Source organism: Artemia sp. Qi Xiang Cuo, chromosome 12 (assembly GCF_049724085.1).
Source record: "Artemia sp. Qi Xiang Cuo chromosome 12, ASM4972408v1, whole genome shotgun sequence".
NCBI classification, from domain to species: Eukaryota; Metazoa; Arthropoda; class Branchiopoda; order Anostraca; family Artemiidae; genus Artemia; species Artemia sp. Qi Xiang Cuo.
This window is the reverse complement of record NC_142805.1, coordinates 16,664,633-16,684,127: the sequence shown is the minus strand read 5'-3', so window position 1 is coordinate 16,684,127 and position 19,495 is coordinate 16,664,633. Positions and strand designations below refer to the sequence as shown.

Below are 19,495 nucleotides of genomic sequence, written 5' to 3'. Positions count from 1 at the left end.
TAACAGCTTTGAGGGAATCTTACTAATGTCATCAATCAGTACTGCATTTAAGAGTGGTCCTAGCACGGTTCCTTCAGAAATTTCATACTAATTAGGGATGGGTCCAAAGAGAATACTCTGTAATTTTACAGCTAGGGATCTATTTGAAAGAAATCATGTATATAATTTATTATGATAGGGTCTAGTTTTAATTTATTCAGTGATAAATGAATTAGGGTGTTGTGATCAACCAAGTCAAATGCTTAAAAATATGAACTTGGCATGAGGTCAAGTGGCACTTTCTGAAATGATGGGAAAAGCTAGCATCAAGTCAGTAAAGCTAAGATTAAAAAAACAACTTTTTTAAATGTTTTTTCATGTGAAATATGAAAAAAACAAATAATAATCATTAAAATCTCTTGTTGTTGATAAAGTACCCATAAATTTGACAACTATGTTTTTGTCAGAGGACCCTTGAATTTTGACACCAGTTGTTTATCATCTGTTGTACATGTTCAGTGAAGTTTTGGCAGATTCGCCTATATTTTGATAGGGCCTGTTGCTGTCTGTCAAAAATTTCCACAAGGTTACCACAAAATACTCTTAAAAGAAATGAATCTCATAATAAAAGCCAATATCTACATTTGAATTTGGCTGAAGGAACATTATTAGTTGGTCTGGTATTCCACTATGTCAGAAAAGAATTTTTGACTATTGGAACATAGTTTTGTCAATATAATATTAGCTGCCATTTAACTTAATTTTATCACATAAAAGCCAATATGGCTACATTTTAGAGAAAATCAGATGTATCTTGATGCATTGTTGCTGATCCCAATTTTTTTGCCAAAAAATAACCAAGTAGTGACTATTTGAACATTACGTAACTAAAAAATTGTTGGGAGCTCATTTTGTGTCAAAAACAGAAAACTGATAGAATTGAGTATTCTTTTCTTATCTGGGTGTATTGGATATAGTGTCCATGTTTTGCCTTGTCAAAATATAACGATGGCTTCAAGAGATGGTGTTCCAAGTCAAAACTAAGCAGAGTTATCCAGTTTTGAAGGGTGGTTATGTGGTTAAAGTCTAGTTAAGGGGCTTTTTGCGTTCTTGGTAAGTAGCCTAGTTGAGTAAGGTAAATTAAACTTTCAGGATTAAATCCAGGGCCTTTGTGATCTCCTTGGAAGATGTTTTGAAGTGCCTACCTAGGCAATAGGCATAGGCTTTGATAACCTTTAGCCGGTCTTTTGTATAAAACTGAAACCTTACAAAATAGATCTTCTGCTGAAGTTCAAGGAATCAATTTGGGCCTCATACCTTTGCTCAAACACAATTTTATAAGGTATTAAAGGTCTATAAATTTGTTTCATAAGTGTAGAAAAACACCTTTTGAAATGGCTTAAAGTTTTGTTGAAATGATAGGAATTGCATTTTCAAAAACCAAAAATTCAAGTGTAAAGCCCCTAAACTAGAATTTTACTAGCCAAAACTAAATTTAATCAAGTCAAGACTTATCAGAAACCGCTTAAAGACAGAAACAATGATATTTCACAAGATTCAATTAATAAAGAAATATGCCTATACTATCAAGATTATATCTAGGACCATCAGAGGAGCAGGGGATGCATTGTCAGAAAAGCAGTATTTGGTCACCTTTTAAAAATATGAAATCCTGAAAAAAATCAAACTATCAAAAAAACAATGGTTTTCATTGGCTGTAAGCAACAAAATCAATTGCAGCAAGCTATAGGTAGCCTGCTTTCTGTGTCAAATGATTCTAAATCATTATGACAAAGTTGGGGTATTGTGATGTTTGTCTGTGCTAATCACCATTAATTACTGTTTTAATGTGGAATTTATCATTCAGTAGTGTAATTTGAAAATTCAAAACACTGGTAACAATATACCGAGAACAGTCCAATGCAAGGATTGTTGCAGTCAAACAGCTAGTCAGATTTTATTAGTCGTGAATTTGGAAGTTGAAAGTGCTGTGGAAGAGTTCCTTCCATGGTTATTCACATTCTTAAATCATATTTTTAATTAAACCAAAGATATTGCTATCACTTCAGTCTAAGACTTTCCCCGGGTAAAAAATGCAAAAACCAATTCATGATGCATCACGAGATATAAAACAACAAAGAAATGCGTTATCTAGGGATACATATGGGGTTATCAGTTGGAGAGGGATACATATGGGGTTATCAGTTGGATTTTTAGTAGCTTGAATAGGTTAGGGAAAAGTTTCCTATTACATTCACTTAAGGCCTCAATGGCACAACAAGGCTTGTCCTGTTCCATTTCTTTTCCCGAAATAATTTCCAAAACAAGTACTCCCGAGATAATAGCTCTAGATCAACCATATTTTCATACAGTTTCAAAGATTCAACATCTATGTTGAATGGGGTTGGTATAAAGCACTGAAGTGTCCCTAGAAGGTCTTTGTGGTTGCTGAATCTGCATTTCAGCTGATCTATAAGATGGTCTAGGATCGGGCTATGGCGTAAGCGAGGAGCGAGTCTTGGTAAATGGATTTCTTCACCAACATCACTCATTAAGGTTTGTGCTGTTTTGAAAATCTTGGAAAACTCGACATCGATTGGACTTCGGATGTTTTCAAAGTGGCCAGCAATATTTTCAATTTGGTCAACTGCAGACCTTAGGTCAAAACAAGGGGACTGAAGCACTTTGTAGACAGATATTGTGGCTGAGAATATGTTAGTCAATAAACAAAAGCACACTACAAATTCACTAGCAAGCATGGACTTTAAGAACAACAATGCTACAGAAGATGTCTCAATATCCGGACTTTCACTAAGACTTTCTAGAGTTTTAATAATAGCCTTAAAGGTATCTTTAAACTTTAGCAAAGTGCTGTGATTTTCCACCCATCTAGTTTTGCACATGGCTGTTATATTTTCCCATTTAGAAATAGGAAAGTTCAATTTAATGAAGGATTGCAATACAGCTGTCGTCTTTGGAGATGCTTTTAAAAAGTTTGTGACAGCTTTTACAGTTCCAATACAGTTTCTAGCAAATAGGACATTGCAGGAGTGGCATAATGCCAAATTCAGAGAATGGGAATTACAATGGACATATAGTGCCTGAGGGAAACATTTTTTTAACTATTGCCTGGACTCCTTTGAATGGGCCTTTCAAGACAAAGGCTCCATTGTACCCTTGACCTATCGTGTTTGTCATCTCCACTCCTAAGTCTTTTAGAGTTGAAAGAATTGTGTTTGCCAGTGCCTCCCCCGTCGTGTTGTCAGCTTTAACAAAACATAAAAAATGTTCCTTGCAAATAAAAAAATTAGGTCTTTCTGATTTAGTGTACCTTACACAAATTGGGACTTGCTCATGACTAGTGATACCAGCAGTTCCGTCCTCTAGAACTGAAAATGCCTCTAGAAAAGTATTATTAACATTTTCTAAATTACTTTCTAGATTTATTCTTTGCATATATTTATCAATTCATTTTGAACTTTAGGACTCATGTACAATGCATTCAAGTTAGCATTTTCTATGTGGCTTACTAAATATTGATATCCGCACTTGAGTCTCACTCTTAAGAGTGCACGAAAATTACCTTCATTTAAAGAAGGCTCTTCATCATTTATTGATGTTAGCCCATGGTCTAGACCCCGCAGCCGCGCCGAAATGTTGGCGGAGCGCCGCCGAGCTTGTATCAGCGCACTGACGCCGCCGCTGATTCTATTGGCGGCAGCGTCACTAATACGCCGCAGCTTTTTTTTCTCCTTTGGTTATCGACCTCCGGGCTTCAACCGTCATCCCGGCTAATCTGTTTCTTAAAAATAAATACTGTCATCTTGGGCTCGCCATGTATATTGGTTTTTAGGAAGAAGAAGAAATTTTTCTTGAAACAAAAATTTTACCTTCCACTTTAAAATTCTGTTCATTTTTCTTTCTGATTTTTCAGATGAAAGAGGTAGGTAAAAGAGCATTAGGCAATTCAGGATGTTGTCAGAGGCAGCGCAATCGAGCTGTCTAAGTAACGACCAATGTTGGCACAATGTATTTTTTTTTTCATACCAGGGCAATTCGTATCAAAGGAGTTGTCGTAGAAATTTCAAAAAGGGCTCATTTGATTGGAAATTGGAATAACTAGTACCCTTTTTAATAGTCGAAAGTGATTGGAAAGCAGCTAACACCCCTTCCACACCCACCGTTTCCCCAAACACATCCAATAAAAATTTTGAGATAGCCATTTTGTTCAAAGTAACTGATTTCCAGAGAGAATATACGTTTTTTGAGGAGGTTACTCCCCAACAACCCTTAGGGCAAGGGTTTTGTAGTTATGCCCTGGAGGTATATAAGAACGATGTTGGCACAATGTATTATTTATTATTTTTTCCTTTAGACCAGGGCACTTCATATCGAAGAAGTTGTCGTAAAAACCTTTGAAAAGGGCTCATTTAATTAGAGATTGGAGTGGCTTGTGCCCTTTTTAATAGTCGAAAATGATTGGAAGGCACCTAACACCTTTTCCACACCCACGATTTCCCGAAACACATACAATCAAAATTTTGAGATAGCCATTTTGTTTAACGTAGTTGAAAGTTCTGGAAATTAGGTCTTAGAGGATGACAACCACCCTCACAGCCCTTAGGGTAAAGGTTGTAATTTATGTTCTGGGGACATATATGGTGTTTATAGAAAGCTTTGTCGTAGAAACTCAAAAAGGGATCATTAGTTTGGAAATCGAAAAGCCTAGTGCCCTTTTTAATAATCGAAAGTGATTGGAAGGCTTGACATTTTTATAGTAGAGATCGATATGGGTATAATGTATTATTTTTTGCTTTTGTTGTTGTGTAGACCAGGGCACTTCGTATCGAAGGAGTTGTTGCAGGAACTTCGAAAAGGGCTCATTCGATTGAAAATAGAAAGGGCCGATGTCCTTTTTAATAGTCAAAAGTGATTGGAGGGAAACTAATCCCCCCCCCACGCCCACCCTCCCATTTGCCTTTATGTTAAAAAGTAAATGTTGCCTTATGATTAAATCAAAATGCACTGTGTTTATGCTAATTCCCAATAAGGTATCCCAGCAGTATCCCAAGAATGACTGAGGGTATTATGTTCAAACTCTCAGGGCTTCTTCTGCTCTTAAAATTTGACCAAATCAAAATAGCATAAGTGTATCCAAGTTATCAAAGAAAGTAAAAAATTTTTTTTTGCGAATGTTATCAAGTTTTCTATTTCAGGTCAACTAGATTAATATTAAATCAAAATGCACTGTGTTTATGCTAATTCCCAATAAGGCATCTCAGCAGTATCCCAAGAACGACTGAGGGTATTATGTTCAAACTTTCAGGGCTTCTTCTGCTCTTAAAATTTGACCAAATCAAAATAGCGTAGGGGTATCCAAGTTATCAAAGAAAGTAAATGAATTTTTTTGCGAATGTTTATCAAGTTTTCTATTTCAGGTCAACTAGAGGAGGTATGAAACTAAATTAAACACTATTATTTGTGTCCAGATTTTTATGAGGGTCTATGTTGTTAAATTTTGCTGAAAATTGTTTTCCAGCATACAAATAGCAGGCCAAACTATAAATTCTTAAAAAAAACAAAAAGATTTAAAGTATGATTTGCTTTTTCCCTGAAAAGACTATGTCAATATGAAAGGAACAGAAATTAATTAAAAAAATTGTTTCCAAAAAATAAGTTTTTCAAAGAAAAGTAAAGGACCCCATTAAACCAAAAATGAGCAAAATTTAAATCAAATAATCTACCAAACGTGAAACTACCACAAATCAGCATCGATAAATAAATGACACCCAAAATGAACAGAAATTACAATAAATAACCGAGTCAAACTCAAAACGAGCAGAAACTAACATAAGTTGGGATCAAAATCCCTATGTTTTCCCAAGGCCAGAACATAATTTGTACTTTACTGACAAAAATACAAATGAATATGCATTGTCAGTTTAATATACATATAGTGATATTTAGTAATCAAACTGTTAATATTATTTGATTTATTAAAGTTATAAAAGTAAAAACATTTATATTTTTTCAGTAAAGTGAAAATTATGTTCTGGCCTTGGGAAGGCATAGGGGTTTTGAGCCCAACGTATGTTAATTTCTGCTCGTTTTGAGTTTGACTCAGTTATTTATTGTTATTTTTGTTCGTTTTGGGTTCCATTTATTTATCGATGCTGATTTGCGGTAGTTTCCCACTTGGTAGATTATCTAGAGCTAGTATAGAAATATATCTATAGAAACGAATTACATTTTTTTTTTTTTGCACAGTTAGCAGAGCACACTGAAGTTGAAGCAGCCTTAAACTTTGACATGAAACGTTATAACTTGACCACTTCTTTCAGAAAAGAATTTCGGAGGGTTATTTCGTGTTGATGAGAAAAGAGGGTAAAGGTGCAGTTTAGTTCCTCCTGTAGTGTAGGGCGCAGGAGCCCTATGGTGAAGGTGCAGGTTTGTTCTCCCTTATAAAACAACTTAATTCAGCAGATACAAAGAAGAAGCCCATTTGCGGCATTCTGTGGGACCCCAAGGTCCAATACTAGTATCAGATCCCGCGAGTGGCAGTTTACGCTCGTCAAGTTCTGGCTGTACCGGTCTCATGTGCCCCAGATAAACGGCTTTTTAGCACGACAGGACTGATAGTGACTGCAAAAAGATCAATGGCTCCAGGCAGAGTGAACAAACTCACTTTTGTTGGTGTTGTTAAGCCATGGTATCTGATTTGTATACAGTGCCTACATATTCTTTAGAGAATAAATCATCATATTTACAAAAAGCACCATCAATTTGAGAATATACCAGCCAAGGGAAACGAATCAACCACTGTCTTTTAAGACAAAGATTCCTTTTTCCACTTGCAGGAAAGTGGACTGTATTTTCTGGAACCCAAAGAGATGAGTAGTGAGGGAGTATGACATTTCAAGTAAACACCCATATTTTTGGAGACAATTGGACACCTTCCAGACCATCACGGTATATTACGATCAATACATATATTTACAGGTAAACAGGACTCCAAATATGGTAGACTAAAAATAACCAAGAGGCCCTAACAACCGCTCATAGCAACCAGAAATAACATAAGGACGGATTTTCAATGTAGTTCATATTAGTAAGAGAATAGAATTCAGAGATAACAGTTTAATATCACCAAGTCTAATAGATACATAAGTCAAATTTTTCCAATTAAAAAGAACAATCTCAGACTTAGTTGCATTGAAACTAAGACCATTTTTCCAATGTTAATCATTTAACATTTTAAAATTCTCCTCGAGGCGCGCAATGGTCCGACAAGGCATAAATACATCATCAGCATAACAAACTAGACTTATATTCAAACCGTGAACTATGCATGAACATTCAATTTGCGATTTTGGCTCTATTATTGCATTATTGAAAAAATCAGGGGAAACAATAGATCTCTGTCCCCTTTCCCTATAAACCGGTAAGACAACATAAATATCACTCACACCAGGAATATAAATACGGACCACGAAATTACCATATAAATCCCGATATACGCTCCTATCACTAAAAGGTTAACCCCCCCTCTTATATGCCGAATACAAAATATATTCGTGGACGAGCGAATCAAATGCACGGTGCACATCGTGGCTACCAAGAACTAGAGATTCACTAGCTGCATCAGCATCCAAAAGTATAGTACTTAGAGCTGACAGGGCAGACCACACCCTAGTCCCTTCTGAAAGCAAAATTGCCCCGAAGGAACGTAACATTTTGACCGAATTTCATCGCATGTTAGCAACTCAAATAACTTACAAAAAAAAAAAAACATTCGACACATCTGAGATATGTTAGGGCCAGACTTTGAAAACACATTTTTTAATTTTGGTTCTGAGCTGTGGTTGCCTATGGTAAATTGTTCATCCAAGAGGGTGAATTTGACTCTGAAAAAAATTTACATATTTAACCTGTGATGCATAGAAGAAGAGTAAATAAATAGTAATTACAGCGTCATTGCCATGAGTGTCCAGTTTATTAACCTTAACTTGATTAAACGATAAATAAACACTTATTAACAATTAAGTTTCAAGAACTTCATTTTTAAAAGCAAATATTTTTAACTTTGGGTGTGCATTCTTGATTTGGAATACGACTGGTCCAATCCTTCGTTTCCTATTAGGTTTGGTTCCTAAGATATTAAATTTATTAAATTGCGTCTACAGTACTTTATGCTCATGTATACCTTTATATATATTCGTAGGTATTATGAAGTATCCGAATCCCCCCTCCCCCTAAATCGTTGTCTGACTTGTAAAAATGTAAAAAAAAATGAATATAAACAAATTTTTGATGAGCTTTTTTTATAACCTTCCCTCAAAAAAATCTTTCATCCTTTATCCACACATCCTGTGGATAAAGGATGAGAGATTGCTTAGGATCATTCTTGTCTGGTAACTGTCTAGGCCCAAACGAAAAGCATATCGCCCGAATGGGGTGGGAGGATCTTTGTAAAGAAAGATTTAAGGGAAATTAGAACTTCTTGGGAGGGTATATATATATATATATATATATATATATATATATATATATATATATATATATATATATATATATATATATATATATATATATATATATATATATATATATATATATATATATATATATATATATATATATATATATATATATATATATATATATATATATATATATATATATATATTAATTTGATTATTAGACTGACACTTATGGTGCAAAGCTTAGGAAAATTAAGTATTTTTATGAAATTGATGTAAGGGCCAAAAATGCATCTATTGATTTAAAATTTAGTGTGAAAACATTCATAAGGAAAATGGAGCTCTGGAAGACAAATTTGGAAAAAAATTGATGTGTTTTCACTTTTAAATTTGTGCATTCATCATACCATAGAAGCAAACAAAAATCGATTAGTTGAACGTTTGGATTTGTTATAATATGTTTATATGTTTTCATAGGTATATATGCTCATAAGATATTCGGCGAGTATGATGAAGACTTTGTAATGAACTTTAAGCTTTGTATTTTAAAATGCTTCTTAGTGTTAAAGCAAAAAAAACACATTAGCCCAGTAGGATCAGCCAGATGAATGAAGTGTTGTAATAAATGAAATTTGTTGTAAAAAGTAAGTGCTATTACGAGATCTGTTCAAAAATTGTTGTTTCCCCTTTAAGTATTTCATTTGAAAGTTGTAAAAATTTTCGAATAACTTAATGTTTACAATAAATTGTTCTTGGATTGAAATAAATCAAATAAATTAACAATACAGCAATTTTAATTACAGTTGGTCACTATAAGAATCCGATTGTCAATAAATTGGTTTTTAATGCTGGCATTTCTACCCTTTTTGTGCTTGTCTCTTCTAACTATCTTCTAGGTTTTGTACTCCTTCATCTTCTTTTGAAACTATGACACCTTTTAAATATTTACCACATAATTAATGTAAATACCCTAACATATAATTACATCATATAATACCATATTATAATTCATCTATTATTTGGATTTTAGAGATTTCTAACTACCTTGAACAGTCAAAAGACACTGACTGCGTATTTGAATCAATTGGGGAAACATGGAAACACCCATGCTGTTGGACATCACTGCTGCTAAGCAAGGTAATTGCTATTATGGGTGGTTTAGCCAATTTTCTGTTTATTTTTACTTCTTTAGCTTGACAGTTGGCGCAGTTGTTACCATTCCCCACTTATTTCTTGTACTTTACCTCGAAAAATAAATTAAACAAGGTATAAACCCTAACTATTATTAATTAAAAAAAATCGCAAAGACATTTCGCAAATTAAAATCTTGAAAATCAAGTGTTTTCATTACCTTTGTGCAATTTGATAAATGATTACCATCAAATTAAGTACAAAAACCCTTTTTAAACCTTAGATTTTTAAATGGTTTTATTTACTTTAACAGGAAAAGTGGGGTGTTGAGAAGCAGCACATATTTCAGAAGCAATTAAAAGAAGCGTAATTGTTTTTTAATGTATGTCTAGCACCTCGGCTTTTTGTCAAATCTTTCTTATTTCTTCTTTATAAAGATTTTTGCTATCAAAAGTCATCCCTTCCTCATGCTTCCTCACTCTTTATTCTTAAATATTATGTTATTGTAAATATTAATTACACTCTTAATAAAGCTTATGCTTCGTTTTATTGGGAGATGGTTGGAGGGGGGGGGGCAAACTCTCTTCTGTTCAAGAATAGATTGTTCCAGTTTAAAAACATTATATACTTTTGTTTTTAAAATTACTTTTTTCTGATAAAATAAACAATAGTGAAAGACTCAACCCGATCCCCCTATTTCTTTATGCATGGTTTCTTTAATAATGGATTAGATATCTTAGGACTTCCCAACCTTATAGCTATTTTTTTAAAAAAAAAAAAAAATATTTTTGTGGCGGAAAATGGAAATTTGGTGTGCCACAGTTTCTTTTCAAATAGTTCGTGGTAACAAACTAAGGAAGGAGCGACCCGGCTCATTAGTAACCGAAACTCTAAAAACGGAATATTGATACAAATATGATACATCAAAAAAATCAAATTTTTATGCTGATTTCAAATATATAAGTATTATCAACTCGGTCTTACCCATCAAAAGTTACGAAGCTAAAAAATTTGCCTTATTTCTGAAAAAGAGGGAAACATCCCATAAAAGTCATACAATCTTACCGAAAATCACACAGTTAGATGTAGCGTGTCAGATAACCCTACTATAGAGGTTTCAAGCTCCAATCTGCAAAAATGTGGAATTTTGTATTTTTTGCCAGAAGAAAGATCACGGATGTGTGTTTATTCGTTTTGTTATTTTCCAGGGGTGATCGTACCAACCCAGTAGTCCAAGAATGTCGCGAGAGGTGTCATTTGAGTGGAAATTAAAAGTTTTAGTCCCCTTTATAGGTGAACAAAAAATTGGAGTACAACTATGCCCCCTCCCATGCTCATTTTTCCCAAAGTCACCCGATTTTGTTCAATTTTGTTCAGCATAGTCGAAATAACTATCTCAAATAACTATGTCTTTGAGGATGACTTAATCCCCCACAGTCATCAAGGGAAGGGCTGCAAGTTATTGATTTTTAATGCGTGGGAGGATATTTCCATGGATAAATTTTTGGGGGGAAGGAAATTTTCCGTGAAGGGCGTGCTGGATTTCCCTGCATTAAAAAAATGATCAGAAATTAAATTTTTAAAAATCAATTTTTTTTCAACTGAAAGTAAGGAGCAACGTTAAAACTTAAAACGAACAGAAATTATTACGTATATGAGGGGGTTCGCCCCCTCGTCAATGCCTAGACCTCAACGCTAAAGTTTTTAGTGCTTTCAAAAGAACTTTTTATTCTAATTAAACGGCTTTTGTGATTCAGGGGTCCTTCTTAAAGAATTGGAACAAAATTCGAACTTTAGCGTAAAGAGCGAGGGGGGAAGCCTCCTCGTATTTGTAATAATTTCTGTTCATTTTATGTTTTAGTGTTGCTCCTTATTTTCGGTTGAAAAAATTTGTTTGTTTTTTTATTTAATATTACTTAAAAGGGTTACTTCAGCTAGCCATTTCTCTTCAAATCATTTTTTTTCCAAATATTTCAAATCCACGGTGTTAAAAAAAATCGTCTCTGAAAAAAAAAACAGGACATACATTTCTGCTAACCTTGAATAAATTTCATTTTTCTTTTTATTGAAAGTGAGGCTTCCAAGTCACCCCTTTAGAATTGTTTATGGGAGCATTTCCAACAGTGTGCTTTTAATTTTGATATAAAATTAGAAGGGTTTTACTTCAGCCTGTTTTTTTAAAGTTTTAAAAATTATTTAGTTAATTGCAAGCTTCAATTCCATTTAAAATAAATGATATTTGAGATTTCTGAATCAGCGTGCACAGAAAAAGGGTTTTCACTGGACAATTTTGAAGAAAATGGACTTTAAAACTTTTGCACACTATTTGCTGAGATTTACTCTTTACTTGGTTCCAGCTATAGGTCAATCATAAGATGTAAAAGAGGACATATCAAGTAAGACGTTTATTCGGTAAACTGTTCAAGGAGTCCATTAAAGAATTCCAACTCTTTAAAGAAGAGACTACTTCTAAATTGAACATAACCTTTTTCTGAGAGCCAGAGCTTATAAATTGCCACGAAAGGAAATAGTCAGCAAGAAAAAAAAAATATTGTTAAAAGTGGGAGGGAACTGCAAATCTCTGGTACATGGTTTTTGAGAAAGATGACTTCAATTGTGAAGTTTTATTTCTATTTAATGTTAATCCTTTGGCAGGTTCTTCTCAAAAACTCTCAAAAATCTGTTTGAATCTTGAAAATTAGTATGCTGCTAAGTTTGACAAATTGTTATAACTCATAGTCCCAAAATCTGAACAATGATCAAGCGGAAATCTGAACAATGATCAAGCGGAAATCTGAACAATGATCAAGCGGATCAAGCGGAAATCTGAACAATAATCAAGCGGAAATCTGAACAATGATCAAGCGGAATTTTTTTGCATGGCATTGAATTTTGTCAAGGAAACATCGAAGGAACATCCAATGGTAAAAAAGAGACAGTTTTGGACGAAACTAGTGAGCAATATAGTGCTGAATTCAAATTTAGCAGTAAGCTTTTCAACAAATTATTTGTTTCAAAACCTTTTTAGGAATGTTTTTTTTTTTTTTTTGTCATTTTGCTATTTTTTTCAAACTATGTATTTTGTTTTAACCATCCTAAAGGATCTGATATTAAAGACTATAAGATTTTAAAAATTTAATTAAGATTTTTCAACCAAATAGATGTTACTGGGGCGCTTTTTGTGATAATTGTGATTCCAATAGTGCTCCTTTGATTCCCATTGAGTGCTGACATAGAGGGCTTACAAGCTTATTTTCAAATTCCCATAAATTCATATTCCTTATAAACTTTTAATACTAACACATTTCAAGATAATAGTCAAACATTCCTGCCAATCAGCATAGTTACAAGATCGGTGAGTCAATAATCAGATTTAAATGCCATGTTTTCTGACGAGACAGTTTTTCTTTAAAACAAGTCTTAAGCTCTCTGTTACTATAGGTGGTTGGCTCTTTACTAGCTATATTGGTTCAGTTTTGATGAAGACTGTATTTGACAGAACTCACGATTATTTGCCATTATCTTCATAATATTTTTTGTTTTTGAAACCCTTTACTCTTCAACTTTGTATATATTTACAAAATGTCTAGATGCTTGGAGGATCAATTTACCTTTTATCCTCTACATACTACCATACAAAAATTGTGTGGCATTCTAAATGTTTTATGCCTAATCAACTTGTTGTGTTGTGAGTTTTCTGTGTGATTTTTATATTAATTTTGTAGAAGCTGAAGATACATCCTCAAATGATGATAAAGATACTTTTGGAAGTACTCATCCTATGTTTTTAATAAAAAATGAAATGAATTTTTTCGATGTTCCTCCTGGAATCTCTGGAGCTTGTAAACATAAAGCTGACCTTGTTAAACTGGAGTTGAACACTGACGGAGATAAAGGTATGCTTCACATATCATGATCTTTCTCTGTATTTGATGTGTGTCTAAACTGAGAAAGTCTGTCTTATGCTTTCTTAGAAACTGTCACGGGACTTGAAAAATAGGTGTTTGTTGAAGCTAAGTGCACTGTTTGGATTTTGAAAGAAATATTTAATAAATAATAGTCCTGGAAGGTTCTAATTATTATGACATCAGATTTTCTGTCCCAATTAAACCCCTGAATAAATCGACAAATTTAATTTATTTTGGAAATTTCTTTTTATGGCTTTTGGAACTCATTAGAACTCTTTTACAATTTTTTAAATATGAGACAGTTTTTTTGGTTTCTTGTGCAAAGCTTTGGCTTTACGTATCCTTCAGGGTTCTCACAGGTGCTGGAAAACTGGAAAATGAAAGGTAAATTTGCTAGTCATAGAAAATACCTGGAAAATAGTTGAGGGGGGGAGATACAATGTCCTAGGAACGTTTCTAGTAGTCTTGGAAAATAATCCTCCCTTTTTATGAATGAATGCAAACGGTTTAAACATTTAACGCATGAACGTCTGTTTCTTTTAAAATCTTTTAACAACAGTAATCTTTCAAAATTTTTATTTTATTTTCTAACTTGTTGGCTGTTTACATGGGTCAGCTTTCTATCTGCAAACAGGGGCGTCGTTTGGGGGTGGCAAGGAGGGCCAGTTGCCCCCCCCCCCTATAATGTGAAGAAAAAGTTATTATACATCCCATGCCCTTTAAATATCCTGATATGGACCTTTCTTGCCCCCCCCCAATAAAAATGCTGGAGATTCGCCCTTGTCTGCAAATAAACATCAGCTGACACCTAAAGACGCTGTATCATTACCCTGGCATTGTATTATGCCTTATTTTTTCTCCTTAATTCTTACTCCAAAAATAGTTGATTGACAAAATATAATTACATAAAAAATAATATTTCACCTTGTTTATGTGTTGAGTAGCGAATATTGCAAGATGGTATTTATTATTTCTTTTCTTTTTAATATGAGCCTGAAGTCATCTCAAATGATAGTTATTTTGACCATTTATTTATTTGTTAAAGCGTTGTCTACTTTTGTATGATAAAAAAAACTTTGATGGACAAAGGATCAGTCTCTGTAAAGGACATCTTTTTAATTTTTATGCTGAGGTGATAGAGGGTCAAAACGACCCTTTCTGGTAGTCTTCTACTATTACTTAGTTGATAAATCCTAAAACATATCAAAGAGACATTATTCATACACAGTAAAGGATGCTTTTGTTCTGTAATCAGATATGAATGCTAAAGAGGATGCTTATATATTTAAGTTATATAAATATAAATTAAATATAAATATATAAATATGAATTTATAGATATAAATATAAATTAAATATAAATATATTTAAGTTAGAAGACATGTTTGAGTAAATTTTTGAGTAGAACTTGCACATCCCCTGGCAGAACCAAGTGTCATGTTTTTATATATACGGCCTTTAAAGGCCGTATAGAGGCCATTCAAGGCCAAATATTGGAGTTTTGGCCTCCTCCCAAGTACTGGATCCTAAAGACGTGCCTGGACTGGATTGACCTAAAATTACCAATGCTGAAACAACAGAATGCAGTTTAGCAACAAACACCTCAAGTCGTCCATGTTATAGATTATGAGCAAGCGTTTGATTCAGCTAATGGCAGAGCCAAGTGTCATGTTTTTTATATACGGCCTTTAAAGGCCGTATATAAAAGCCGTATAGAGGCCATTCAAGGCCAGATATTGGAGTTTTGGCCTCCTCCCAAGTACTGGATCCTAAAGACGTGCCTGGACTGGATTGACCTAAAATTACCAATGCTGAAACAACAGAATGCAGTTTAGCAACAAACACCTCAAGTCGTCCATGTTATAGATTATGAGCAAGCGTTTGATTCAGCTAAAGGCAGAGCCAAGTGTCATGTTTTTTATATACGGCCTTTAAAGGCCGTATATAAAAGCCGTATAGAGGCCATTAAAGGCCAAATATTGGAGTTTTGGCCTCCTCCCAAGTACTGGATCCTAAAGACGTGCCTGGACTGGATTGACCTAAAATTACCAATGCTGAAACAACAGAATGCAGTTTAGCAACAAACACCTCAAGTCGTCCATGTTATAGATTATGAGCAAGCGTTTGATTCAGCTAATGGCAGAGCCAAGTGTCATGTTTTTATATACGGCCTTTAAAGGCCGTATATAAAAGCCGTATAGAGGCCATTCAAGGCCAGATATTGGGGTTTTGGCCTCCTCCCAAGTACTGGATCCTAAAGACGTGCCTGGACTGGATTGACCTAAAATTACCAATGCTGAAACAACAGAATGCAGTTTAGCAATAAACACCTTATGTCGTCCGTTTTATGGATTATAAGCAAGCGTTTGATTCAGCTAATGGAAGATATTTAGCGAAGGTCTTGTCCTTGTCTGGTACCTTGGGAAAAAAAGGCAAATAAATACGCACCTGTGATGTTTCTTCTGGCAAAAAATACAAAATTCCACATTTTTGCGGATAGGAGCTTGAAACCGCTACAGTAAGGTTCTCTGATACGCTGAATCTGATGATGTGGTTTTCATTAAGATTCTATGACTCTTAGGGGTGTTTTTCCCTTTTTGGAAAATAAGGCAAATATTCTCAGGCTCGTAACTTTTGATATATATGAGTAAATTTGATGAAACTTATATATCTAAAATCAGCATAAAAATCCGATTCTTTTGATATATCTATTGATATTAAAATTCGTTTTTTTAGAGTTTCGGTTACTATTGAGACGAGTCACTCTTACTATACATTTCGCTACCACGAACTGTTTGATACAAGACAAATGCATTAAAGGGATTACTGTACGAGAATAGCAGTGGTCAAATAAGATTGTGAAGCATGGGGACTCTAAAAAACGAAGGGAGATCTTCTGGATTTTCTAGAGAAATTGCCTACGGATTTCATTGGGTACCCGACGGACTGATCGTATTTCAAACTAGGCTATGTGAAAAATGTGGTTTAATACCGCCATCTAGGGCTATAATGAGAGAAAGGATGAATTGGTCAAGGTATGTTCTGTAAATGCATTGCCAAACACATTGCCAAAGATTTCCCTGTTTGGCCAACTGTCTAGGGCTAAACGGAAAATAGGCCGTCCACGGCTGTGGTGGAAGGGTATGTTAAAGAAATATTTCAGGTAAATTTTTTGTCGAATTATTAAAAGTGTTATGTTTTATAACTAAAATTTAAAAAAAAATATACAGATAAATATAATTAATGTATTTTAAAAAATTACGTTAAACTAAGGGGTTAACATACTACATGGATCTTACAGTATAGAGATTTTTTTTTTTTTTTTTTAGACAAAGCCATACTTAAATAGTTATACATAGCCAGAATACTGAATTATCAAAAAAAAGAAGGAATAAATAATTATAACTATTATAATAATAAGGCCTCAAATTGGCTTTTATAAATTAAAGACTGAGGTAAGAGTTATTAAAGCTAAATTTATAATAGACTAACTGTGTTAGATTATAAACTATAAAAGCTGAGGTGTTTACAAAATAAAAATGGGCTACAAAAATCCAAGTCTTAGGGATTTATTTTGAGTGAATTTTTATTATTATAGTTCTCCCTGTTGCAGCATCCTCCGGTGTGGATATCAGGGAACAAGAATGTGGATTAGATAGCATGCCAGGTCTTACGAGAATATGTCTAAAAAACGAAATAGATTTGAATTGTCAAAATGAGTCGCCAAATCACATTTATGTATTTTCTGTAACTGATGTGGCAAAACAGGAGGTTTTTCATACTGGAATAAGACCTTTCGAATGTGATATATGTAAGAAACATTTTACTAAAAGTGCCGATTTATCTCGTCATCAAAGAACTCATACTGGAGAGAAACCTTTTGAATGTAGTGTATGTGAGAAAACCTTCCGCGAAGAAACCCACCTATTTAATCACCAACGAACTCATACAGGAGAGAAACCTTTCATATGTGCTATATGTAAAAAATGTTTTACCGCGCGTAGCGGCTTATCTTATCATAAAAAAACTCATACTGGAAAAAGATCTTTCGAGTGTAAAATTTGTAAGAAACGTTTTGCTACAAGTTCAAGTTTATCTAATCATCAAAGAACTCATACCGGAGAAAGACCCTTTGAATGTAATGTGTGTGAGAAAACCTTCTACCGAAACGCCGACCTATTTCTTCATCAAAGAACTCATACTGGAGAAAAACCTTTCAAATGTGATGTATGTGAGAAACGTTTTACTGCAAGTACCAATTTATCTCGCCATCAGAGAACTCATACTGGCGAAAAACCTTATGAATGTGATATTTGTAAGAAATGTTTCACTTCAAGTTCCAAATTATCTATTCATCAAAGAAGTCATACTTGAGAAAAACCTTTTGAATGTGGTATATGCAAGGAATGTTTTACTTCTAGTTACAGTTTATCTAATCACCAGAGAACTCATACCGGAGAAAAGCCTTTCGAATGTGATGTATGTAAGAAATGTTTTATATTAAGTTCACATTTACATCAACACAAAAGAAAGGGGGAAAAACCTTTCAATTTTATCTTTTCATATTTATCTCTTCATCAAAGAACTCAACCTTTCGAATATGAGATATGTGAGAAACATTTTGCTTCAAATTCTGGGTTATCATCTCATCAAAGGAGTCATACTGATGGAAAAGCCTTTGTATTTGTCAGTGTGTAAATGTTTTGTATGTTTGTTTAAATGATCATGTTCAAATTTATCAAAGAATTCGTGCTAGAGAAAAACTTCCTGTTTCATGTAATTTTGTTTTAACGGAAGACGTTTTGACAGCAAATATATCTTTGATAAGTGTATTATTAATAGTGTTTTTCTTTTTGCCTTTTATTTAACAGCATGCTTTCTATTGTTAGTTGAATAAAAGTATAAACTTTATGCTACATAATTTGGGAGCTTTTTTTTTTTTTTTTTTTTTTTTTTTTTTTTTTTTTTTTTTTTTTTTTTTAATATGTTTGAATACACTGGGAAAACTTAGGGGTGTGTTTTTGCTAATCGTCTAAAACCTGCCTTGATTTGGTAAAAATTTTAGAGGTTAATATTCTGTTTTATGTACGCATGAGCAAATATTTTAAGGAAAGGGCTGCCCGAGTTTGCTTCGTAATTTGATAAATTTGTTATGAAAAAGCCTTATTGACAATCTTATCCAGGGGCTGCTTAACAGAGTTGCGTAAAACTTAATTTGTTTTTATTAACTTATATTGCAGGGTTTGTTTAATGTCTTGCTCCTGGATATAGTGAGAGTAGCATACAGATAGTGCTTGAAGATTTGTGTGATAAGTATAAATATTAAATATTTAAGTTTTTTTTACAATAACAAAAAGTATTTTTAAGCCAAATAATGCCGTACAAAGCAGCATTCTTTCTAAAATTGTTTGCTCTTAGTCACCTCTTTGGTGATAATTTTGCTCAGAAACATTGAAATCTTTACCATTCGTTCACAATGTAAGTGAGGCTTTGAGTAATAGTTTAATAGGGACGGGTCATTAGTGAATCTCCCTTCGTTGCTTCAATGACTGGATATACATGATCTTTCGGTTTACCCTTGTTCTTTCTCTTAAATCAGAACTTAAAAGAGTCGTTTCCAGACAATACCTTTAGCAAATTTGTATACCTTTGCCTAGCTAGCAATCCCTAGAAGGTCATAGTTGATAATACAACTAGAAAAAAAATGACCACCTTTTCTGCAATTAAACAAACAGTAACAGGTATTGTCACATAAAATTAAAGAACAAATTCAAGCCCTAAAACAAACGGAATTTATTTCGTGTAGAATACGATATATGAGAGAATAGTTTCAATCCCTCCCCTCGTTGTCAGATCAAATTTGGAGTGTGCTATTTTGATCAGAAATTGAGAGTTGAGTGTCTTTTAAAATTCAAAAGTAATAGGAGAGTAACCATTCCCCGTTCTTGAACCTTGTTTGACATCCGGTCTCTGTAACCTCTTAGGACATCTGTTCAAC

General features: G+C 33.7%; 1 protein-coding gene across 5 annotated transcripts in view; it reads left to right on the top strand.

Annotated features, from left to right (window-relative positions):
- Window positions 1–18,329, top strand: part of LOC148945837 (E3 ubiquitin-protein ligase NRDP1-like) — a 198,427-nt gene extending 180,098 nt beyond the window's left edge. For 3 of the 5 annotated variants that reach the window (XM_089098095.1, XM_089098094.1, XM_089098092.1), the window contains exons 6-8: window positions 9,490–9,596; window positions 12,246–12,577; window positions 17,111–17,249. In XM_089098095.1, coding sequence (XP_088954221.1) covers window positions 9,490–9,491 — 2 coding nt within the window. In that variant the 3' untranslated portion in view covers window positions 9,492–9,596; window positions 12,246–12,577; window positions 17,111–17,249. Of the gene's footprint in view, window positions 1–9,489; window positions 9,597–12,245; window positions 12,578–13,315; window positions 13,487–17,095 lie in introns of those variants that run through there. The other 2 variants (XM_089098091.1, XM_089098093.1) reach the window with 2 other exon arrangements.
- The last annotated feature ends 1,166 nt before the right edge of the window (window positions 18,330–19,495 follow it).